A 24,455-nucleotide genomic window follows, 5' to 3' on the forward strand; every position below is an offset into this window, starting at 1 on the left:
GCGTAAGCGCGTCCTGGTCTCCTCCTCGCTCCTTCCTCCGGTGGTGGGCACAGAGCGGCTCTGGCGTGCCGGGTGGTGAGCAGTGACGCAGGGACATTGCATCCCCGTGGGGCGCTGTGCCGCGCTCTTCCAGGCGTTGCAGGCGGGGGTGGGCACGTTGGGGGCATCTTCCTTCTTTACCGGGTGTCACCTGCTTGTTCTCTGGAACGCGTGTCCCCATCCACTGTGTTCCCACCTGCTGCGTGCGAGCCTTCCTGTGACCCGACCCCCACACTTGGCATTATTTGACGTTTCTGTCTGTTGCCAGTCAGTCGGTGGGGATGGGGTGGCATCTCGCAGTGTTTCTGACGCGGCTTTCCGTGTGTCGGGGAGGCTAAGCAGCCTTCCAAGTTGAGTGGCCGCGGCCGACCTCGGCTCCCTGGGACGTGTGTGTGGGCTTGTCTCTGGGGTGCTCTGGGCCGTCCCTGCCAAATGCCCCTTAGAGCAAGCCACGACCACCTTGGGGAAGGGGATGGTCATGGTACCCACAGCTGTGCCGGAGTGACCGGTCACAGCCTGTTCCTGGATGGGGCTGGGTGCTGGGACCCTCTGTTCCGTTTCGTGCCTGCCGGCAGCTGATCACTCACCCCTGCAGATGGCTCCTTGGAGCCAGGGCCTCGGGCCCAAGGCCAAGGTTGCCCGGGGCTGGGGCTCTGGCCGCTGGGCTCTGCAGTGGGCAGTGGCCAGCCCGGCCGGGCCAGCCGCCCACACCCCAGTCCTGGCTCTGACCTGCTTCTCTCTCTCCCTTCGCAGCCGTTGTACAACCAGCCCTCCGACACCCGGCAGTATCATGAGAACATCAAAATGTGAGTATTTGGCACGGCCGTGCCGACACACGGGGTTGGGGGACAGGCTCTCGGTGGCCAGGGCTGGGACATGGGCTCCCTGTTCCCGTTGGGGCTCCCAGCGAGGCCCAGGTGCTGGAGGAGGGGACAAAAAGGGCCAGGGTTTGGGCAAAAATTCTGGGCTAGGTAGGGCCTAGGATGGGACCAGAGCAGGCCTTGGGGGGCCGGGGGTGGCGAGGGGCCTGCCGTGCACAGGGCCGGAGAGTCGGGGTCAGGGCTACAGGTCTGTGTCCTGTTGGGGCAGGAGGGCACTGCCGCCGGGCAGAGGGAGGCCGGCTCAGGATGGTGGGGAGTGGCCCATGCCGTGGGCTTGGATGTAAGCATGTTTGGGAGTGGCCTGGGGTCTGCACGGAGAGGTCCCTCTGGGACACCGCCCGGCGTGGGGCAGCTGGGAGCACTCTTCCAGGCCTAGAGGCTTTGGAGGTGGCTGACGGGATGTGTCCCAATGCTGGGGCCTTTTCCCAGATGGATACTAGGAGGGACAAAAGTGTCAGCTAAGTGCCACACGCATTTGGGTGTGCTGGGGGCCCAGGGCAGTGCTGGAGGCTGGTAACATTGTGTCTTGAAGCTGGGTGCAAGGCATTGGAGGTGCGGCTGCTGGAAGGGGGCTGGGATGCATTAACAGGAGCAGAGCCTCCTGTGCTGAGGAGGGGATATTACTCATGTTATCCAGGAACCCAAAAGGTAATAGGAGCTACAGACCTTTCTTGAGGAACACATGGTTGTGAGCGTGGCAGGAGCGTTAGGGAGGAGAAGAGACTCGTTGAGATCATAGTCTGAATGTTCAAGGTTCATTTTTGTGAGAGCGTACGTGTGCTAGAGTGTGACCTCGAAAGGAGGCTCTTGGCAGGCACAGTGGGTAGTCTAGCCTAGTCTGATTGTCCAAGTTTTCCTGGGATAGAAATGCAGAGAGTGTACTTACAGTGGTGAGCTCCCCATTCCCAGAGGCATGCAAACCTCCTGATGATTTTCAGGCATCCGCTGGTGCTGGACTGGTTGGCAGGGAGGTTTCTTCTTTTGTAGTTTTTGGAGTTGCATGACCGGTCCAAGCTCGGATGAGCAACCTGGCCACCATCCTGCAGTTCCCTGTGACTGCGAGGGTGACCTAGGAGAGGCGGCCTTGCCGACCGGGCTCCTGTCTGGTTTGAGGAGTGTCTGCCAGAGACGTCCCCCCTCAGGGCTGGTGGAGTCATTCTCAGCCCGTGCCCAGCAGGGGCTGCGGAGTGTCCGGAGGGGCGAGTGTCCTGCACCAGGGACCGCTGGTGTCGCGCAGGGATGCCCATGTCAGATGCCACCTGCGCGTCGTTGGCCTGGTGGCCTCATTTGTTGCCCAAGTCCCAAGTCCCATGGAGTCCACACAGTTTATTTGCCAATCGGGCCACTCTAGTCCCTTCTGCAGCTTCCTGGGACCTGCCCCACTCGGGGAGGGGGGGGGTGCAGGGGGAGGGTCGTGAGGGCACGGGGGGCACGGCTGGTTTAGGGGAGGAGGATGGGATAGTCTCCGCTGAGCATTCACTCACTCATCCCTCTGGTCCTTCGTTTGTTCAGTCATCACACGTTTACTGAGCAGCTACTGTCTGCCCGGCCCTGCTCCAGGCCGTGGGGACTCAGCCCAGGTTTTGTCTAGCAGTAAAGACAGAAAGTAAGCGCGTTCAGTAAATAAGAAAATAGCAGCTAAAGGACTACGGAACTATCCTAAGTGCTTTATGCCTTAATGTACCTAGTTGTGTTTTTGTTTTTTGGCAGCAACGTTATTACACTGGAAATTTTACATAGGTTTCATCGCTTAAAGTGGGTGAGATTTTACACTGAATGATGTGGATAATTTCAGGTAATAAAAACAGCCGTAGACTCCAAACAGAAAAGGAGTAAGTTACTGTGCAGATAATGGTATTGTTTAAGTACAACAGATAAAACTGTAAGCGGATTGAAACCAGTGCCCTGCTTGACATCCCATAGTCTTCCTCAGAGACAGGCTGTGGTCTCCTCGAGCACATTTTGACTGAGTAGGCAACCGCCGCACTGAATTCGTTCTGCATCTAAATTGCACGTGACCCTGTTTATGTTTAAAACACAGAGGTGAACGATTGAGATTTCTTATACAGTGAGTGGTCCATTTTCTGTTAGAAAAATATTTCTATAAGTGAATTATTTAAACAGATTTGTCCTTAGAATTTTAGGGTTTTTTTTTTTTTTCCATATTTTCCCACTAAAATCATCATCACGTCTGTATTTTTAACTCTGATATGGTCGTCATTAAATCAGTGCAGTCGTTTACTTTAGGAAAATTCTATGTCTGTGGTAAACGGGGTGACGAGAGAGAAAATGAGGGATGACTTCAGCCAGAGAGGTCAGGGCAGGACGTCACAGTCGAGGGGACGCGTGGAGGCTGAGCAGCGCTGGCTGTGTGGACCTCCGGGGCAGGAGTGTCCCCAGCAAGGTGGAACGGGCAGTGCAAAGGCCCTGGGGCAGCGCCGGGCTGCAGGCTTCTCGGAGGAGGCTGGCCTGGCCCGCGGGGCTAGGCAGGGGCGAGGAGGGCGGAGCCCAGCTCGCTCAGGGCTGTGAGGAGTTGGGGTTTTATTATCTGTGCCAGGGGAAGTCAGCGATGAGGTTTATTCCGGGAAGTGATGTGGTCGGATAGTGGTTTTAAAAGTTCAGTCTGGTGGCTGCAGGGAGAAGGGAGCGGGGGTGGGGAGGCCCCTGCAGCAGGGTCGGGGGTGGGGAGGTCCAGTGGACGCCAAGGTCGGGGGCCCAGCAGCTGTGAGGTTGGGGGGGTGGCCCAGGGCCAGGTCAGGGACCACAGCACTCGGCTCTGAGAGGCCAGGCCCCGCGTGCCGTGCCCTTCTCCGTAGCTGGTGCAGACCCTGTTCGTGTTCGTGCTGCTCGAGCGTGGCCGGGGACGGGGCATCTTGTCTTTTTTCCTTTTTGAGCAGCTTCATTGGGATGTAAGTCACACACCATACGATTCGCCCATTTAAAGTGTGCGACCCGGTGGCGTTTCGCATGTTCTCAGAGTCACGCAGCCGTCACCGCAGTCGACTTCAGAGCGTGGCGATCACCCCAGACAGAAGCCCTGCTCGCTCTAGCTGTCACCCCGCCACTCCCCTGCCACCGCACGTGCCGCAGCCCTGAGTCGCTCAGCTCCTTTTCACCTCTGTGCATCTCTCTCTCTGGGCGCTTCATGCGAACGGCGCTGGGCTTGTCTGGCAGCCTGTGGTGCCGGGCGGGTGCAGGTGGGAGCAGCGGAGGCTCTATGGGGTGTGGCGCGGGGCTGCCTGGGCTCTGAGCGCTCTCGGCTGGCCCTGGGTGGACCTTCCTGTGACGCAGGTGTGTAGGTGCCGCGCCGGCCCCACGGGGCTCTGGATGGGAGGGGCCTTGTGTTCTGGGTGGAGGGGCAGAGGAGCTCCTGGGACCCCGTGGCGGCTGCTGGGCCCTGTCTGCAACTGTTTATTGCGAGGGCCGAGGGACCTGGGGGCCTCACAGCGCTGCCAGGTGCGGAAGTGAGACGGATGCAGAATGTTCAGCCCAAAGAGAGGGAGCAGGGGCATTGTTAGCAAGTTTGGGAATTCTCTGGAAGTGGAAATAAGACTCTCAGAGGCACATCACAGAGTGGACTCACCTCTGGATAAAGCAGAACTGAGCAGTGTCGTCGTAGCTGCCAAGTGAGGTAGTGAGCGCCCCGTCACTGAGAGGCATGCAAGCCGAGGGTGGATGATGCTCAGGGATGCTGCAGAGCTCAGGAAGCTGCACTGTACCTCGCACTCCTGGTTGGCTCTGATGTTTTGTGACTCTGCACGTGCCAGACGTCAGACACTGCCGAGTGCCCCGTGCTGGGGTGCGGGGAGGGAGGCCTGTCGCAGGCCCAGTCCCACCGTGTGGCTGGACATGGAGGGCCTCAGGCCTGGCCGTGGCTCGTTCTGCCGGACCAGCCGTGTGTCCTCGCAGCAGGTCACCTGCTGTCAGTGCCTCAGTTTCCCCATCTGTGAGATGGGAGCAGATGACCCATCCCAGAGGGTTTGTGGAGGCGATACGCCTGACGCTGAGCCCAGTGCTCGGCACAGAGAGAACACGCTGTGTTTCTTGTTTGTCTTACTTTCATCTGCAGAGATCAAGACTCCTTCATTCATTCATTCAGCATGTGTTTGCTGAACATCTACTACGTGCCAGGCACCGCCCCGGGCTGGGGGAGACGGCAGTGACCCAGGCCTGACACTCCAGTGGGGCAGGCAGATAAAGATAAATACGTGGGTGCAGCAGTGGGGACGATGGGGACGGCGAGATAGTGCAGCTGGGGTCGGGTGGGGGGACACCTCCGGCTGCTGTCACTGCTGCAAGGTGGGAGGTCGTTCCCTCCCCAGGGACCTTGCCCTGTCACTTTAATTTCTCCGTGTCAGCGTGCCCGGGCTGCAGACTTAAAGTTAATTTCACGCTTGACTTCCTGCTGCACGGCCGATTTGGAGGCGTTGGAGTCACCTGTACCCACCGCTGCTGGCCTCCCTCCGCCGCCCGCCCCGGAGTGTCGGTCCGGCCCCCCGCGGGACCCGCCAGGAGAGCTCGGCCGAATGCCCAGCGTCGTGGCGCCCAAGTGTGATGTGGGGAAGGGGCGCAGTCGGGTGCGCAGGGGCCGTGGGTGTTGAGCGGGGCTGGCGTCCTCTGGCAGGCAGCGCCCTGCTGCCCCGGTGCCCGCGGGCCTGGGAGCCTGCCGGTCCCTCCAGTCCCTGTTTTTCTTGTCTTGCAACCTGATTTCTTCCTTCTCCCGCCCCCTGTGGGGCTTGGCTGATGGGAAGCAGCAGTCCTGGGGCTGTCCGGGTGGAAAAGGTGATTAGTCACCAGCCAGGTTACTGTTAACATGTCTCTGGGGTCTCACTGAGGAGGTTCAGAGACAGCAGGTAACTTGCCCCGGGCCACACAGCCACACCCCCAGACCAGGCCTCTCTGCATATCCATCCTGCTTCCTCCCCTGCGTCTGCAGTCCAGGCCCCGCCCTTCCCTCGCCGGGTGACCTTGGACAAGTCACATCACTTTGCTTGTCATAAGGCGGTTGCTTTGCTTGGCATGCAGTAAGCAGGAGGTTTCAGACCATCAGCTGCCCTGACCCAAGTGGTCTCCCAGGACCTTCAGGGCCCTGCACAGCTGCTTCCCTCTCACTGTCCCTAGCAGTTAGGGTCACACTCTCCGTGAATGTCCCCTTCTGCCCTCTGCTAACTCACCACCACCCCCCACTTCCTTGGAACCCAGCACTCTGCCCGTTTCCCTCAGCCCACCCTCAGCTCAAACCACCCTTCCTCCAGGAAGGCTCCCCGGATTGCCCTGAGCTTTCCTTTTCCAGGTCCCCAGAGGCCCCCAGGCCAGTCCCACCCAAGGTGCAGCCCCTCCTGACAGTCATGGAATCCATCCCTCACCCCTCCCTCCCCGTTCCCGTTGCTTCTCCCCAGCCCGCTGGCAGGTGATGAGACCTGTACTTCCGTATGGGGCGCGCTTCTCTGAACCCCGACTTCTCCAGGGGGCTGCAGGTGCCTCTGTACCCCATGAGTGCCCCAGCAGCGCACTCATCCCGCTGCGGCTCCGCAGGCCCCTCCAGAGCCCCCTCAGAGACTTCCTTACTTTTGCTCCACAGCAGCTCAGCAGGAAAGATTTGCCTGTTTGTATCTCTGTTGCCAAAACACGGCTTCGAGCAAAAGGAACCCTCAAGAAAGCCAGGAGGCTAAGGGGTTGCAAAGCAGGTGGATGTCTCGGGGGGCGGGGAGGAAACTGAGTGAGAAGGGCTGGTGTGAGGCAGTAGGGAGCGGTGGGGACTGAGGAACGGAGTGCTCAGCACCCCTTTCAAGGGGGACCAAGCCTCAGTTTCCCAGCCCGTGGCCACGAAGGAGTGCAGCGGATCACCTGGTTTCTCAAGAGAAGGTTGAAGTTCGGCTTTTTGTGCAACGTCTTCTGGTTTTCAATGCTGGCAGTGAATGTAAGTTCTTTAGAAAACGCCGCAGCCCGAACACGGCACTCGTGGGCTGGGCCCGGCCAGCGTCCTGGGCCAGTTTGCAACCTATGGACTTGACATTTGTCCTCTTTGGCAGTACGTGGACGTATCTGGGTGCCAGGCACCGAGCTTGCTCTGGAAGGATGCTCTGGTCGGCCAGGGGGGATTCGAGCCCTCTCTTGCGCCTGTGGGGTGCTGAGCAGACGGGAGGCTGCACCCCAGGAGGCCTCATGCTCCCTGGTCCTCTCCAGGCTGCAGCTGTTGCAATGCTTTTGTTGAAGACGAGACCCTGGACTAGTGTCCTAGGCTGTCGTAACAAATGATCACAAAGCCGGTGGCTGAAAATGACAGAAATTTTATCGTCTGAAAGTTCTGGAGGGCAGAGTCCAAAATCCAGGTGTAGGCGGGGCCTGCTGCCTCCAAAGGCTGGCGGGGGGGGGGGGGGGGGGGGGGGGGGGGGGAGGGTCCTTCCTGCCTCTCCCGGCTCCTGAGGGGAGCTCCTGCTGGCCTCCCGGCCTGGCACCCGCGACACTCCCATCTCCGTCTCCGTGTGGCGTTTCTCCCTGCGTCCGTTCACGCCGTCTCCGCGCAGCGCGTGTCTGTCGGCCTGTGTCCAAATCGCCTCTTTTCCTGAGTCACTGGGTAGGGCCCCCCAGTGATCTCGTCCTAACTTGCGGAAGTACGTGGGGGCTGGAGCTTCAACATCTCTTTTCGGGGCTGGGGGGCGGGGGGTGGGGAAGCTGGTGGTGCGGCTCTGCCGGCGCAGGCCATGTGCCCCCGCGAGTCCCGCAGTGAACAACGTTCGGTCCGCACCATGGCGTTCCAGGGCGGATTGTGTCTCTCCCTTTTTGGTTTTTGTAGGGGTGCTATTAATATTTATTTTGAAACCTTGCAGAAGAGTACCCTTCACCCTGCTTCCCCTCATGCGAACGTCTTATGTCGCCACGGCACGTTTGTCAAAGCCGAGCAGTGAACACCGGTAGGACACTGATAACTAAATTACCAGCTCTCTTTGGGTTTTCACCAGTTTTTCCACCAACGTCCGTTTTCTGGTCTAAGATCCGATCCTGGCTCCCACATGGCCTTTAGTCCTCACGTCTCCTTGGGCTGTGATCGGTGACAGCGTCTCAGCCTTCCTTGTTTTCTATGACCCTGACACCCTGGAACAGTACAGGGGCCGGGCACGGTGGCTCACGGCTGTCATCCCAGTGCTTTGGGAGGCCAAGGCAGGAGGATCGCTTGCCTGGGCAACAGAGCAAGACCCCATCTGTACAAAAAATAAAACAGTTATTTTTTTATGGTGGCAGTTGCCTGTAGTCCCAGCTGCTCTGGAGGCTGAGGCAGGAGGATGGCTTGAGCCCAGGAGTTGGAGGCTGTGGTGAGCTGTGATCGCACCACTGCAGTCCTGCCTTGTCTCAGAAAAAACAACCGAGAGTGCCGTGCCCTGGATTCTGTTCCATGGCCCTCAGTTGGGCCTGGCAGGTGCTGTCTCCGGACGAGCCTGGGACGGTGGCTGGGGGGAGGACCACAGAGAGGGGAGGGAGGCGGCCTCTAACCGAGCCGTGTCAGGTGCGTGAGAACGATGTGGCGGGTGATGTCCACCTGGATCGCTGGCCGGCGGTGGTGTCTGCCGTGGCCCTCCCCGTCACCTCGCGGTTCCCCTGCTGAGCTCTGCTCCTTAGGACAAGTCCCCAAGTCCAGCCTCCCTTCCAGCAGCGGGCAGTTAAGCCCCACCTCCCGGAGGAAGCAGTATCAAAGAATTCGTGGACGCGTGTTAAAACCACCACTGCGATTCATACATTCTTGCAGGGAGAGACTTCGAGGCTAGGCAGATTTCCTGTTTCTCCTTAAAATTTGCCAACCCATTCGGCTTTCATCCTCGGCCCTGCCGGAGGCGGTTACCGCTGAGTGCTAACCATGCTGCTCTGTTTCCCTCCTTTCTTGTGCACTTATTCACGGGGACTCTAGAGGGAAGATTGTTCCTTCTCCCCCATTTATTTATTTAGTCAATCATTTATTTATATCAGTGTGGACTCATGGGTGTTTATTTTGTTCTGTGGGCTGTAACCTGGTCCCAGTGCTACTTCTTTTGTTGCTCATATTCTAGTTCTGGCAAGTGGAGACTTTCAGGTGACATCTGTGTCCTTTTGGCTTTTTTTTTTTTTTTTTCTTTTTGGCAGTTGTTTACTTAAAGTCATTCTGGGTGGGCGCGGTGGCTCACGCCGGTAATCCTAGCACTCTGGGAGGCCGAGGCGGGTGGATCGTTTGAGCTCAGGAGTTCGAGACCAGCCTGAGCAAGAGCGAGACCCCCGTCTCTACTAAAGATACAAAGAAATTAGCTGGACAACTAAAAATGTATAGAAAAAAAATCAGCTGGGCACGGTGGTGCATGCCTGTAGTCCCAGCTACTCGGGAGGCTGAGGCAGGAGGATTGCTTGAGCCCAGGAGTTTGAGGTTGCTGTGAGCTAGGCTGACGCCACAGCACTCTAGCCTGGGCAATAGAGCAAGACTCGGTCTCAAAAAAAAAAAAACAAAAAAAAACACAAAGTCATTCTGGAATCAGCCGTGTCTCCAGGAAGCCTCGGCTTCCTTCACTGGGGACCAGGGTCGGAAACCAAGATGTGGGTGCAGGTGGGCGAGGGCGGGAAGCCACAGGCCCCTCAGCCCCCAGCACCCTGTCGTCTGTAGACAGGGCTCAGCTCGACGTCGGTGGGGCGCCTGGGTGGGGCAGGGGGAGGACACACTGGCGGTTCACGGGTCGCTCTGGGGGCTGTGGGTGTCTTTTATCCCACTGAGAACCGGCCATGGGCCACCCTAGCGCTCACTCTGACAGGCAGGACAGCCGGGGGCAGCTGTGTGACCCCTGGCGCGGCTGACCTGTCCCGTTTGCCGTTTGCCTCCTGCACAGAAACCAGGCGATGCGGAAGAAGCTGATCTTGTACTTCAAGAGGAGGAATCACGCCCGGAAGCAATGGGTAAGTCCGTGCCCCGTCCGTGGGCCGGGTGGGCTTCCTCGAGATCGGGGACAGTTGAGGACACACCTGCCCAGAGCCTCCTTTTCTGCAGCCGTCTCGGGACTGAGCGTCCAGGGTGGGGAAGAAAAGCCCAGGGCAGCGAGGGAACCGCGGGAACCGCGGAAAGACAGCAGCTGCTTCGGGGAGCCTGGTGTGGGGGTGGGCGCGGGTCGGGGGCTCCTCGGCCCCTTTTCCAGCCCGGAAGGAAAGAAAGCAAAACGTTGTTGGCCCAGAAAACTGGTCGTTAAACACTTGTCAGAGGGTCCATCATGGGCTTTTTGGGCAGAAAGGAGGGATTTTGGGGTGAGCTCGAGAGACTGCCGGGGACCCCATGTCCAGCCTTGGGAGAAGGAGGGCGTGGAAAGCAATGAGCCCCCCTCGCCCGCGCTGGTGGACTGTGGCTGCGTCTACACGGACAAAGGCGCCGATGCCTGTGTCCCGCTGCACGCTCGGCTCGGGGCAGGGAGAGTGGCTGAGAGAGAACACGTGTGTTCCTGCGGTGTAGGGGGGCCGCACACATCACTGGCTCGCCGGGGAGCTTAGGGTTGAGTGACGGGGGAGGAGTCACCGTTAGTATTGTTTCAGCTGTCAGGGGAAGAAGAGCTGACTCAGATGGGCTGACACTGGAGAGGAATTGGTGTTGCTGGAAGAGTGCGTCGGGGTGGGCTTCAGGAGTGGTTTGATCAAGTCGCACCTTCATTTCTTTCAACTATGTGTTAGAACAGTGGCAGACCGGTTGCCACTGTGGTACCTGAACTCCCGTAGCAGCTTTGAATCTCCTACAGCCGGAGAGAGTTGCCCTTTCTCAGACGGTCTCACAGAAGCCCTGAGTGGGCCAGGCGAGGGCGCGTGGCCCTCTGAACCAGTGACTGACGCCAGGGAGATGGGATCACACTGAAGGGCTTTGACTCCTCCAGACCTTGTCTGGAGCTGGGGATGATGTCACTGACTCCACCCAAGCCACAGGCTGCTACGAGACGGTGGGGGGTGGGACAGGGCTTGGGAGGCTCCAGGAAGGTTCACAGGGGTGGGGGATGGGGCACCCGGGATGGGGACGGCTGCGGCGGGATCGTGGGGTGCTTGGGTAGGGGAAGCAGCAAAGGCTGGTCCGGCGTGGGTTTCTGTGGGTAGGATCTGGGTTTGCCGGGGAGCGGGAGGGACCCCCTCACACCTGCACCCCGGCTCCTCCCTCGGCCGTGTGGGAGGCGCTGGCGTCCTTCCTCAGGGTCGGGTCTGCTGGGGTTGGCTCCGTCACGGCCGGTGCGTGTAGGTCTGTGTATGCAGTAGGAGATGACTAAGTGCTCACTGAACGAAGACGGGATGGGAATGAGGCGTAGGTGGCGAGGTGGAGGGTGTCGGCCATCCCTGAGCACTTACTCTGTGAGGCTCAGAGCTGCTGAGACGCAGGCCCTGTCCGCAGACCCCCGGGCCTTGGGGCCTAGGTCGGGCGCAGATGGCCAACGGCACCAGCAAACGCCGTCTTGGGTTCCTGATATGGTCCGGGCTTATTTCTGAGTGTTCTTCATCCATGAGTGCATTTAATCCTGCGAGCTGGGCACTTTCTTAGCCCTGTGTTTCAGATGAAGAAACCGAGGCACAGAGAGGTCGCAGAGCTGGGAAGTGGTGGAGTCGGGATTTGAACCCAGGCCGCCGTGCTCGGAGCAAGCGCGGCTCTGGACGAGGAAGTCAGGAAGGTGGTGTCAGGGCACTGAGGGAGAGGCGGGCTGTGCAGGAGCAGGGCTGGGGCAGCCCAGGCCCAGGGCACGCTGGGAGGGGTGCGTGGGACATGGTGGGGGCCAGTCGGCAGGGCCCAGGGAGGGGACTGCTAGGAGGGCGTGGGGGTCCTGGGCAGGTGTGTGAGCAGGTGAGGGGCGGAGCTGGGGCAGGAAGTCCGGGCTCCTGGCTGCAGAGGGAGGTGGTGTGAGATTGGGGGGGGGGTCTTCCCTGGGCCCCAGGCCTCAGCGGGGCCCCAGAGAGAGGAGACGCTTCTGGCCGGATACTGGCGGCTGGGAGGCTGGTGGGCAGCGCTCTGGACCCGGGCCCCCCAGGGTGAGGATGAGAAGCAGCGGGGTCCAGGTTTGCCTCGCACAGCTTCCTCGGCCCCCCACCAACTGCACGGTGCCCACCCTGGGCTGGGGTGAGAGGCTCACGAAGCTGACATCCGTCTTATTCATGGAGCCAAGACACATTTACTGCGGATCCGGATCCGCCGTGGGCCCAGGAGACAGAGGCTGCGAACAGCCCAGTAACACGAGGAGACGCGCTGGGCAGGGGCCAGGCTCTTTGATGGACAGGGGACCTTAGCGCTGGGTGGGAATGGCCAGAAAGGACCGGCTGTGTGCAGACCTGGGGGTCAGAGCGGCCGGCACAGGGCACCGCAAGTGCAAAGGCCCCAGGGTAGGAACCAGCTTGGGGTCACCTGGGGCAGGATGTATGTAGCATGTCAGGGGAGTGAGGTCACCGAGAAATATTGGTTCCTGAGCTAGGATAGAACGTCTAGGTTTTATTCTGAACATGGCGGGACTCTTGATTTATTCTTAGTCAATGTCTTAGTAAAGAATACAAAGTCTTATTCTAAGAATCTTCAGTCGTACAGAAGCGTAGAACGAACAAACACCCGTATACACCCTGCACTTGGATCAGTCACGGCCAGTGTTCGCTCGTGTTTGCTCTGTGTATCTTAGAGATACGCGTGTTTGCTATCCCACTGTTAGGAACAGGTGCCGGGGCCAGAGCCCTTGACCCCTAGCACACACTGCCACCTCTGTGTCACCCGGGAAGGAGAGTCTCTCCTTGTCACACCTAAAACCACTCGCAGTTGGCCCTGATCTGGCAGCCTCCCTGCCCCGCCCCCCCAGTGGCCCTGCCTGGGGTGGGGGTGTATCAGTGAGCGAGGGAGGGAGGGGGGAGGGCCTGATTTACATTTTAAAAGGATCCCCGGCGGCTGCAGCCGCAGCGGGAGCCTGGGTGGAGCTGAGGTGTGTGGGAGTTCTTTAAAAATCTCAAACGGCTCCTTGGGGGGTCTGTGGAGGGGGTGGAGGGGATTTCGGCTTATTTAAAGACTGGGAAGAGGCAGGCAGAACCCGGGGACTTCTAAGAAATTTGGGATGGCTTTGTGGCCGCGCTGAGCTCATCCTGGGAAAGGCGTTTGTGAAACCAGGCGCGTGCGGTTGTCTCGTTCTGTTGTGCAATGAGCCCATAGCCCTTGACTGACTGCGTCGGGGTTTTGGCAAAGCCTGGGGAGGGGCTTGGCCAAGCCCCTGGATCTGCACGCCCGCCCCACCCCCACCGTGAGTCAGACCCCCTCAGACCTGGGCCTCCCCCCTTAGCAGGTTCCTGGGACCCCCCCCTTTTCCCAGAGAGCAGGGGCTGGTCCCCCCAAGGGATGCTGGACACCCGCGTGGACCCTGCCCCCGGGTCTCCCCCCTTAGGAGGTTCCTGGGACCCCCCTTTTCCCAGAGAGCAGGGGCTGGTCCCCCCAAGGGATGCTGGACACCCGCATGGACCCTGCCCCCGGGCCTCCCCCCTTAGCAGGTTCCTGGGACCCCCCTTTTCCCAGAGAGCAGGGGCTGGTCCCCCCAAGGGATGCTGGACACCCGCATGGACCCTGCCCCCGGGCCTGCCCTGCTCCCCCTGGGAAGCCGAGCTCAGCCCCCCAGGCCCGGTTGGCGGGGAGGCCGGGTCTCACACACGTCCCAGGGACGTGTCCACCCTGCTGCTGCTCCTTGGCAGCGCCCAGCGCCGCACAGTAACCAGGCTGGGCTCCAGCTTCCCCTGGGTGTGGGGGGGGGAATGCAGGGAGGGAGAGAGAGGGGGATCCGCCCCCCCCCCCCACCGGCCGGCGGGTCCAATTTTGTGGAAAACCCCAATGAGCAGCTTAACTGCCAGAGCCGCCGCCCTGCGCCATCCCAAGGTAGACCGAGCACACATCCTGCACAGTGGACACGGGCACGGGCGACAGCAGGTGGCACTGTGGTTAGACCTGCAGAGGGACTTCCTTGTCCTGGGCAGAGGGCAGAGCCCAGTGCTTGGGGCTGCGGAGGTGGCTGGGTGTCCCCTCAGGGACACTCGTGCAGGGCTGCCTGTGCTGCATCCTCACTCCAGCCAGAGCTAGGACGTCTTGTCACCCTGCCGTGGGCCCGTGGGCTGGCCAGGGGCCCTGCAGGAACCAGTCACTGCGTGACTGTCCTCTGCTGCGTTGGTGGCAGCTTCTCTCGCCCCCCGCCTGGGGCCTCTCCGGCAGGGGCTGCTCAGCACAGCCCTGAGCACGTGTGGCCGCTGTCCATCACCAGAACTGCCTCTCGCTCTCCAGCGGGTCCTTGGAGCAGCCCGCAGACACGGGGTCCAGTTCTGCACCCCTTGGGGAGCACCCGCCGCCAGGTCTGTCGAGGAGGGAGGTCGCAGGTGCCCTTGGTCAGAAGCTGGAACACGGGGTCGGGGGCGTCTGGGCGCCAGGACCAGAGCGGGGTTTTCCGATTGTGCCCAAGCGTACCCCCAGACCACACCATCTGTCTGCCCGCCCGCCGCTGTTAGAGACGGGGTAACGGGTCGTGGGCAGCCAGACGACCCCTGCCTGCTCGAGACCCACGTCACCTTGGAGACATGGAAGCAGGCAGTGGTGTTCTGGGCTGGTTGGGGGTCTTTTCTCAAAGGACATGTAGCAAGCAGCACTGTGGTTAGACGTGAAGGGGGACTTCCTTGTCTTGGTGGGAAGGCAGAGCCTCCTCTCCAGGAGCTGCTTGGGTGTTCACACCTGGTCCTCGGTGCTGGGGAGCGTGGTGGAGCCTGAGCCTGGGAAATGGGGACCTGCCTAGAAAGCAGCTGTCCCTGGAGGGCGCCCCTCCCTGGGCCCGTCGGACACCCCCGAGCCACGGCGTCAGCGCAGCTCCCTGCCATGTGGAGATGCTCTCCTGGGCCGTCGCCCCAGCCACACGTGGCTGCTGGGCCCGGGAAGCGTGGCGGGGAGGACCAGGCTCTGAAGTTTAAGTCCCGCTGCGTTTGTGATTCCAGCAGGGCAGCCGCGTGGGGCTGGTGGCTTCCGCCTTTGGACGAGGCTGGCCTCCCTAGGGGAGTCCGGGACCGGGGTGGCCGTGCCCCTCAGGGCAGGGGAAACCCACCGGCTTTCCTCGGGGGGCGCGGGCCTGCCTGCGTCTCTGCGAGGCCGCGTCCGTCTGTCACCCGTCTGCCGTGCGCAGGGCGGCTGGGGTGCGGGTGCAGGAGCCGCTCGCTCAGCGCCCTCCGTGCCTCGCAGGAGCAGAAGTTCTGCCAGCGCTATGACCAGCTCATGGAGGCCTGGGAGAAGAAGGTGGAGCGCATCGAGAGCAACCCCCGGCGCCGGGCCAAGGAGAGCAAGGTGCGCGAGTACTACGAGAAGCAGTTCCCCGAGATCCGCAAGCAGCGCGAGCTGCAGGAGCGCATGCAGAGGTGAGCCAGCGCGTCCCCCGCCCTGTCCCCGTCCCCAAGGCAGGTGGAGGCCGGGGCAGCAGAGGGGGCTGGCCAGGGTGCAACAGAAGAGCACAGCAGGGGCTCAAACTGGTGGCCCGCGGGCCTTGCGAGTGTCACCTGGCGCCTGCTGGGCCCGGCACTTACTTGGGGTGTATTACTACCAAGACGTTTCCGTGGGGCGCGAGCTCCTCCGCTTCCATCCTGGACGTGACCTGCACAGCCCCTGCAGGCGGCCGGTGGGAGACCCCTGGTGTGGGGTACAGGGAGGGACCTGGTGTGGAAACCAGGATCAGGTGCTCTTGTCACCTGCTGGTGTGACAATGGCGTGAGAGCCCCTGTAGGCAGGTGCGTGGTGGCAGGTAGCTGTGGTTTTGTCATTTTGTCTTGCTGCACAGACAAGGTGATAATTAGTAGTAATTGGCTTTGGCCTTTTCCTGAACTTGTCATACCCTGTATTTCATTGAATTCCTCCCGGCAGCCCTAGGGAGCGTCTGGCTGCTGCTTTTTATCCTCATACTGCAGGGGAGGAAACTGAGGCACAGACAGTGGCACTTTGCCTCTCTGTGGCTGGGCTTTCCAGGGTGTTCTAGGACCGAGGAAGGGGCTGAGGGCTGAGCCCCAAGGCCTCGGGGTCGGACATTCCTGGGCCAGGGTGGGGGCTCCCTGTCCTGCCCTGGACCCCTCGGCCTGAGGCCGGCCACACAGGAGGGAGGCCTGGTCCCTCCCTGGCCGCCCCCTCTGCCTCCTGGGAGGTTGTGGCTCAGGTCTGTGCCACGGGTGCCAGCTGGGAGTCCCTGGCTGCAGAAAGGCAGGTCCTGAGTGTGTCCCTTTGGTCCCCAGCAGGGTGGGGCAGCGGGGCAGTGGGCTTTCCATGTCGGCCGCCCGCAGCGAACACGAGGTGTCCGAGATCATCGACGGCCTCTCGGAGCAGGAGGTGAGTCCACGACCCGACTCCGGTCAGTTTCTCTTGTCCTGTGTCCCCTGCCGCAGGGGCGAGGGTCCCAGCCAGGAACGGGATTCACCTGGGGTGGTTTGAATCAAGGGGCTTGTTACTGGAGCAGAACCAGCGTGGCACATGGAGGCACCTGGGGACCAGCAGTCTCGGGAAGCCATAGGCTGTCCCCAGGCTGACGGGGCACGTGGAGAGAGGGGTGGCAGTGAGGCTGTGGAGGAGGAGCCGCCTGGCAGGATGGGGCCCGGGGGTCACAGTGCTGCCTGATCCACCGTCCACGCCACGATGCCACGGCAGGGACAGTGGACAGGACCCCGCCTCTCACTCCTGAGTCCAGCCAGAGGCCAGAGGGCAGGAGCACCTGAGAGGTGCAGGTTCTAGGGTCAGCCATGGTGGGGGGCGGGGTCGGGGGAGCGTGCGGGGGCCAGATGGAGCATTCCCAGCAGGCCAGCTGTCCACCGCCTGGGACCTGCTCTCGGGAACATCAGCCCTCCCGGCCTGGGCACAGCCACTGTTTCCCCTGGTCCTCCCCAGGGTGCCCGGACCCTGGCTGTGGTCACCGGGGCCCAGAGATGGCCGGAAGTGGAGAGGAAGTGTTTTCTCCTGGGGAAGGGTCTGTACCAGCCAGTCCCCTCCTGGGTCTTGGGGTCAAGCATCCAGTGTGACACACCTCCGTCCCCTCCGTCCCTAGCACCGCAGGAGACACGAGGGGGGCACGTTTCTTCCTCCCTGGGGACTTTTGTCCAGGGAGAGCTTCTGTGCAGAGGGGACATTCTGGAAGCTGCGGCCCAGTACAGCCGAGCTAGGCGTGGCCGCTGAAATGGAAATTAACTAAGATGAGAGAAAATTAAAAATTGAATTCCTCGGTCGTGCTTGGCACAGCTCAAGTGCTCATTAGCCACTTGTGGGTAGTGGCTCCCCCATCTCGGCAGAATGTTCCGTGGGGCAGCGGAGCCCGCAGCCCGGGCGTGCCGGATCGCAGATTGGAGCGGCCTGCGTGGCCCCGGGAGGGCAGCTGCTGCAGATTGCAGTTTCCAGCAGAGACGCAGCTGGGCCGGGGCAGAGCCCCGGAACCCACGTTTTTACCAAGCGCCCACGTGATTCCAATGCAGGGAATTCAAAGACGATCAGGCCATTAAAGTTTTTCTTTTTCACTTTGAAACGTCTCATGGTAACACGCTTGTTTCCAACAACACCCAGTCGACAGTGAGCAGAACTCAGAAAGCCACTGCCCACAGACACGAGGCCTCGCCCCTGCGTGCCGGGCCCCGCGCCTGGGTCCGTTTCGGCTCCGGGTCCCGCCGATGCTGTGGCTTTGTGGACGTCCCACGAGGGGGACGTGGGTTTAGTTTGCACGGGCAGCAGGTGGCCCTCGCCCCAGCGTGCTTGGCCTGGCAGCCGAGGGGGTGTGGGATCTGGGCTGATTATCCCTCACACCCTCCCCCTGCCACCCCCTCCCCCACACCGGGGACCATTTCCCCAGGTGCCGGCCATGTGCAAATGCAGCCACCAGAGTCCTCAGGGGTGTCGAGGACGCTGGCTGCAGAGTGAAGGTGGGAAACGGAATTGGGGACAGAAACTTCCTCAGCCAGTCGGGGGTGTCCCTAGGTTCCCAGGGCTGGGCTGGGCAGGGGGAGACCCCACCCACCCGGGGGGAGTGTCCAGCAGCAGCACACGCTGGCCAGGAAGAGGGAGGCAGCCCACGGGAGAATGGGGGAGGGGTTCCGCTGTCATTGTCTCTGGGGCGACCAGGGACGCTCAGAGGTTGTGTGTTGGAGAACTGCTCCAAGTTCAGGGAGACTCAGGCCTCTGGGGGGCTGCCTGCCCTGACCCCTGGCTGGGTGTCCCGGACATCCACTGAAGAGGCTGGGTGTGGGCGCCCGGGGCAGCCAGATCATTTGAACTGGCTGACCTTGGCCACGCTGAGCCCTCGCCTGCCTCCGGAGATGGGTAATTAATCGCCAGTAATTGGCAGGCTGTGGAGATTTGGGGAAATGAGCCCAGCTGAGTGGAGGCTCAGAGCCTCTTAATAGTCATCACGGTGCATTAGGAGCCAGCGCCTGACTCCTCCGTGCGCGGGGCTGCGCGGGGCTGGGCGGGCCAGATCCCAGGTGGGCTCGCTGAGGGGGCCGCACGCGGAGCTGGGGCGGGGGGCGGGGGAAGGGCCCTCCCCGTGCCCCTTGCCCCTTGCCCCTTGCTGCCACCCTCCCCGCCCGCCCGGCCTGCTGCGGCCAGCTGGGCTGAACATCTTCCCTGCGGTGTTTTATGGCGCTTGCGTTTCCAGAGGGAAGATTCATTGCTCCCCTCCCGCTGCAGATAAGGCTCGGCTGCTGCTCTGCCGGCCGTAAACCTGTCGGGCTGCCTTTAAATCTCCGCCCCCAGCTCCTTCTCTTTGGTTTTGTTTCCCCACTCTGGGCGCTGGCTCAGAACCTCCATTTCCTGTCCCTTACACGCCTCACCTGGGTCCCCCACACCTGCCCGAGCGCCCCAGCCCCTCGCACCCCGCCCGAGTGCCCTGACCGTGGCCCTCTGCCCCCCATGTCTCCCCAGAACCTGGAGAAGCAGATGCGCCAGCTGGCCGTGATCCCGCCGATGCTGTACGACGCGGACCAGCAGCGCATCAAGTTCATCAACATGAACGGGCTCATGGACGACCCCATGAAGGTGTACAAGGACCGCCAGGTCATGAACATGTGGAGCGAGCAGGAGAAAGAGACCTTCCGGGAGAAGTGAGTCCTGGGGTCGCCCGGGCGTGGCCCTCCCTGGGCCCGGAGCCTGCCCTGCCGAGGCCCGTGCCAGGCTCCTGTCCCCGCGCTGCACACGTGTCCCACACACACAACCACGCGCTGGTGGCTTAAAGCAACAGGGCTCTGTTCCCTCCTGGGTCTGGAGGCCGAAAGTCCAAACGAAGGTGTCGACGGGTCGGCTCCTTGTGGCAGCTGGGCGGGGGAGCCTGTTCCTCGCTGGTGCCGTAGCTGCTGAGGGCTGCCGCAGTCCTTGGCGTCCGTGACTCGTGGTGGACACATCGCTCCAGTGTCTGCCTCCATCGTCACATGGCTGTTGCTTCGGTATCTGTGTCTGCTCTAATAAGGACATCGGTCATTGGATTTGGGGTCCAGCCTAATCCAGCATGACCTCATCTTAATTATATCTGCAAAGACCTTGTTTCCAAATAAGGTCACGTTCTGAGGTTCTGGGTGGACATGAATTTTCTGGGGACACGCTTCAGCCCAGCAGGAGGTGTGAAGGCAGCCTGGTGTGTATCGGAAGAACAGGGCGGGAGGGTCTCAGAGGCTGAGCCCCGGCCTTGGGCAGGGTTCTGTGGCTGGCCAGTGGCTCGCTGGTTGGTTGGTGGGTTGGTTGGTTTTTGAAAGCGGCTATTTGTTGACCGGTTCTTGATCTCAGGCAGGGTGGCAGTGTCAACGGGGCTTTGTGTGTTTGTCCCTCTTATCCCTTATAACAGCTCAGCCAGGCCATCCCCAGTACACTTTGGACAAAATGGAGACACAGAGAGGTTAGGACATTTAACAAAAGCCACACAGCTTGCAGGCAGTGGAGGCAGGATTCAAACTCCCCCCGCTGGAAGGGAGAGGCTGGGGCCGGGGGCCGTGGAAAGCAGAGATGGGGCTTGAGGACTGAGAGGTGACGCTTTGGGGGGGTGGGGTTCTTCGACGACGGCATGTTGGGGAGACGAGTGTGGAGCTGCCAGGTGGAGAAAGACCCCATGCCCCAGCAGAGGTGACAGTTGTGTCCGAGGGGCACACACGCCATTGTGAAGATCCAAGATGTGACGTCCAGGCAGAAAGAGACCCCCCCAGACCTTGATTCCTGGTCTGGGGTCCCCAGAGGAGATGAGGGGTCCCACAGTCTGGCCCTGCTGAGCCACCCCACGCCTTGGGGACACTCAGCTCTGGTCACTGCCTCCTAAGGGCTGCACTCCCTCCCCGGACGCAGCACCTCCGCAGGACCCCGGGCCCCCACGCGGCAGGAGGGTGGGAAGCTGAGGCACAGACAGAGGCCTCAGAGCTGGGTCAGGAGGGCACGTTGGGAACAGACTGGCTTCTGTCCCTGCCCGTGTTCAGCTGGCGGCCCTCTGAGCCACCGGCCCTCCTCCTCCTGCGGAGAAGGTCCTGCCTGTAAAAGAGCTTCCTCCGAAGAGATGACACTGCTTCTCCTGCTCGGGGACCAGAGTCCAGGGTGGGAGGTGCCAGGTGGGGCCTGGGGGCTGGGGTGACGCTGGGTCCCGGGCCAGGCTGGGCCAATTAGCCGGCGCAGGTGCTGCGGCTTCGGAACGGCACGGGGAGCTATGCAGGGGGGTCTTCGGTGGAAAATAACATTTTTTAGAATAGCTTTTGATTATGGAAATTTTAAAACACACAAAATTATAGGGCTGGTATATAGTACCTGAGTACCCACCTGAGTACCCACCACGCAGATTCCGCCGTCTCCGACGGAAACGGCGTCTCGGGGACAGAGCCCGCGGTGGGCTTGGGTTTTACTGCTCAGGCGCGGAAAACCCAGGTGCTTTGCTCGCAATGGCGGACACGGCCGTGCTGTGAAATTGAGTTCTCCGCTGAGCGTATTTCACAGTTTTAAACCAGGGAGGTGACGATGGGACAGTCACGGATGCTGAGAACGACTGTTGCGTTAGGTGTTTAAATTCCCCTCAGATGTTTGATACTTTATTTTTATGTTTTCTTATTTAAAAAAGGGTGTTCTGGGGCACGTTTTGTGGCTTCAGCCTTTCTAGAGGTTTCTGGTTGCCCTGCCGGCCTCACGGTTTCACACTCTGTTAATTTGGTGGCTGACCCATGGGAGACCCGGGCCGGGCTGGTGTCTGCCGGCCTGCAGGGTTGGCTTAGCCTTGGTCCCGTGTGACACACAGCCTGGCAGCCTGTGTCCCTCGAGGTGGTCCTGCCGTGCAGTCCCATTTGCACAGGAATCTATAGCACTCGGGGCCTCCGAAAATTCTGTGCCGATGGCACCGAGTGCCACCACTTACTGGCTGCGCCTCAGTTTCCTCGTCTGTAAAATGGGTTGTGGCATCCGTGCCTCCCGTGTGCAGCTGCCGTGAGGAACCCAGTGCACAGAAAGTTTTTCACGAACGTTGGCCGGGGATGCAGGTGGGAGCAGATGACCTGGGAGATGCCCAAGTTTGGTTCCTGGTCTCCGGGGGGCCCCGTCACTCCCTGGTGAAACCCCGTGGGAAGGATTTGGGGGGACAGAAAATGTCACTGGGGCAAGGAGACGGAGGACAAGGGTTTTAGGAGGGCTCCGGCCTTGCCCAGGGCGGGATCCCGGGCAGGGAAGCTTGCCTGCCACTCTGTGACACGCCGCTTCCTCGGGGAAGAGAAGAGGCTGTTCCGGATTCTCCGGTGTCTGGCTGGGGAGCAGGGGAGGGGCCCGCTGGCCTCCTGCCCGGCCATCTGGAGGGCTCGGCAGGTCGAGCCCTGCACCGGCCCAGTCCCCCGTGGTGGGAGCCCAAGGTCCCACCTTGCCCACCTCTGTCCTGGAGGAGGACTGTGGGGACACCTGGGCTAGGGCCAGGGACTCCACCTGGTACCCCTGGGCCCCAGCAGGCCTCGACCCAGGTCCCCACCCCCACCGCCCGCCTGCTCCCTTGGCCCTGACATTTCATCCTGGCCCAGCCGTTTCCCAGTAATTCTCCCAGCTACGCAGGAAGCCAGTTGGCCCCTTGCCAGCTCCCCACCCCCTCTCCGGATTGAGTCCATTCTTGCTGCCTCCTTGGCTGGCCGCCGCCTCCCGCCTCCCCTGGGCACCCGGAGCCTCTGCTCCCACCTCCCCTGGGGGGCCCAGCAGCCTGGCGGGCTGTGACCTCGGTGGTGGGGGCCCCGCCGTGTTCCCAAGCAGGCCCCGTGTGGGCTGGGCGAGGCCCGTCTTCCCAGACCCAGCTGGAGGGAGAAACAAAAGCAGATTTTAAAAGGGGGGGAACCCCACCAAAGAGCTGCATGTCCTCATTTTTCCTGGAAGCCGCCTCCAGCAGGACAAACAAATATATTTTCAAAGGCGCTAAAGCCAGTGACTCACTCCAAGGAACGCCCTCTCCTACCCCTGGGTCCCCACCCGCCCTTCCCACACCCCCCTGGGCTTAATTGCTACGAGTGGGGCGGTGCCCGCCAAGCCGGGCCAGTGGAGATGGCAGGCGCCTGGGAGCTCAGCGGCCGCCCGGGAGGGAAGCCCCCCGCGGCCCGCTCTCACGCCCGCCCTCGTCTTCCCGCAGGTTCATGCAGCATCCCAAGAACTTCGGCCTGATCGCCTCCTTCTTGGAGAGGAAGGTGAGTCTCTTCCCTCCTGCCCGGCGGCCACCCCGCCCCCGCCGCTGTGGCATCCACTTCCGTGGAGCCTCCTGGGCTGGGGCTGGAGGACCCTCCTGCCCTGCCCACAGGGCCTCTGCCTGCCTGGCCCGGTGATCGGGCCACTGTCCTCCCCTCCTCCTCCTCCCCTTCTCCTCCTCCTCCCTCCTCCTGGGAGCAGCAGTGCAGGCCCAGCCCTGCCTCCCGGGCCCTGGGGGCGGAGCCTCAGGTTGCTGGAGCCCTGGGAGCCCCAGGAGAGCTGGGAGGACGGACAGGCTTCCCTGAGCCCCGTGTGCCAGGCCAGCTCCCCAGAGGTGGCACCGAGCATCCTGGAAGTTCTGGAAGCTTTGCCGCGCCTGACATCCCAGTTGAGGCTTTGTGGGCAGAGTGGCAAGCTTCAAAGGGACTGGATGGAAGAACTTTCTAGGTCCTTCTGCCGGTCACGGTTTCCTTTTTGACACCCCTTGTGCCACGGCAGACACGTGGCCGACAAGTCCCCGCCCCGTTGGGACAACCTTCCTGTAGAACTGGCGCTTGGCCCACCTTGCCCCAGACCCCAGCCCAGAGTGGCTCTAGGTGGCACGTAGACCCAGAGCGCCCCCGGAGGACGGTAAATCCCCCCTTTTTGCACCCCAAGCCCAGCTGGGCAGTGCTGGGAGAGGCCGAAGGAGGTGGGAAGATGGCACCGTGGGCTGGATGAGGCTGTGAGTCGCGGTGGCCCCCGGAGCCCCCAGCGTCACGGGGTGGGGCGATGGTTCCCTCGGGCGCTGCTGCCTGTGCGTTCTCGGCCGGGTCCCCTGAGTCGGGTCGCTCAGCGGTGGGGGCGTCTGCCCACCCCCAGCTTTGCAGACACCCGGCTGCGAGAGGCTTCCCGATCGCAGGGTCCCGGCGGTGCTGTGAAGGGGTGGCTCGTTCCTGGCGTCTGCCCCAGCGCGCCGATAACCTTAGAAGGAGGGAGATGGGGCCGTGTGGGGAAAGTCTCTCCGTGCCTGAAAAACCAGTGTGGAGAAACAGGCCCTATAAATAGCCTGTCCTCTGAGTTAGTGACGACAGCTCCCCAGGGGTGTGGACGGCCCAGCACGCTCTGGGTTCGGGCGCCCCGAGATGAGGCAGGCGTTTCGGCGTTGGCGATTGAGCAACCCTGGGAATGAGGGCGCGGGAGTCGTTACCCCAGACAGTGAACTTTACGGGGCGCTGTGGCTGAGAGCGGCCCAGGACGGGACTTCAGCAGAGATCCCAGAAAGGTCTGGAGCGGGAGCTGCCCACTGAGCGGCCAGCAGGGACAGGCCAGTCCGGACAGTGAGTGAGGCCAACGGCGGGTGGGGACCAGGTGAACCGGCCAGGCCGTGCCTGTCTGCGGGGGCAGCTGCCACCCAGGGCCAGCCTGTCATTCTCAGCACAGGAAGGCACTGAAGTCGGGCTCCCGTGTCCCCTGATTTGCAAATACTGGCAACCTGATTATAAAATGCCTTTCTCGATTGCTTTGTGGGTCACCCTGGTGGGCTAGAGTTAGCCTGGGGTCTCCTGGGAGCAGCCTCTCTTCCTGGTACATTCCAGGAGGTGGCCGGCTGGTGGCTTTTCATTTAGAGCAGCTAAGGGTCTGAGGCCCAGGCCACCTCTGCATCTAGTAGGCCTCGTGGAATGTCCCTTAGAGGTGGGTTCCTGGCTCCGCACTGGCCCGACCATCGCAGAAGCATTTGACGTCGTATCAGAAACAGCTGCCGGCAGTAGTGAGCCGGCACCTGTGCCCGCAGATGGGGGCATCACGGCGTTACTGTCGAGAATGCCGTCTGGCCGGGGGTCCGGGGAAGGCTGGTTGCTCTCCCAGCAAGCAGCACCGCCAGCCTTAGACCAGAGCACGTGGGAAAGACCAGG

The 24,455-nt window shown here is 61.6% G+C and overlaps 1 protein-coding gene across 2 annotated transcripts in view; it reads left to right on the forward strand.

Moving 5' to 3' along the window:
* NCOR2 (nuclear receptor corepressor 2) overlaps positions 1-24,455 on the forward strand; it is a 155,257-nt gene that overhangs the window by 54,535 nt on the left and 76,267 nt on the right. For both annotated transcript variants that reach the window (XM_069497217.1, XM_069497218.1), the window contains exons 8-13: positions 793-845; positions 9,764-9,830; positions 15,121-15,293; positions 16,155-16,248; positions 18,817-18,995; positions 22,508-22,562. In XM_069497217.1, the coding sequence (XP_069353318.1) occupies positions 793-845; positions 9,764-9,830; positions 15,121-15,293; positions 16,155-16,248; positions 18,817-18,995; positions 22,508-22,562 (621 nt within the window). The remainder of the gene's footprint in view (positions 1-792; positions 846-9,763; positions 9,831-15,120; positions 15,294-16,154; positions 16,249-18,816; positions 18,996-22,507; positions 22,563-24,455) is intronic.

The sequence above is a fragment of the Eulemur rufifrons genome, chromosome 21 (genome assembly GCF_041146395.1).
Source record: "Eulemur rufifrons isolate Redbay chromosome 21, OSU_ERuf_1, whole genome shotgun sequence".
NCBI classification, from domain to species: Eukaryota; Metazoa; Chordata; class Mammalia; order Primates; family Lemuridae; genus Eulemur; species Eulemur rufifrons.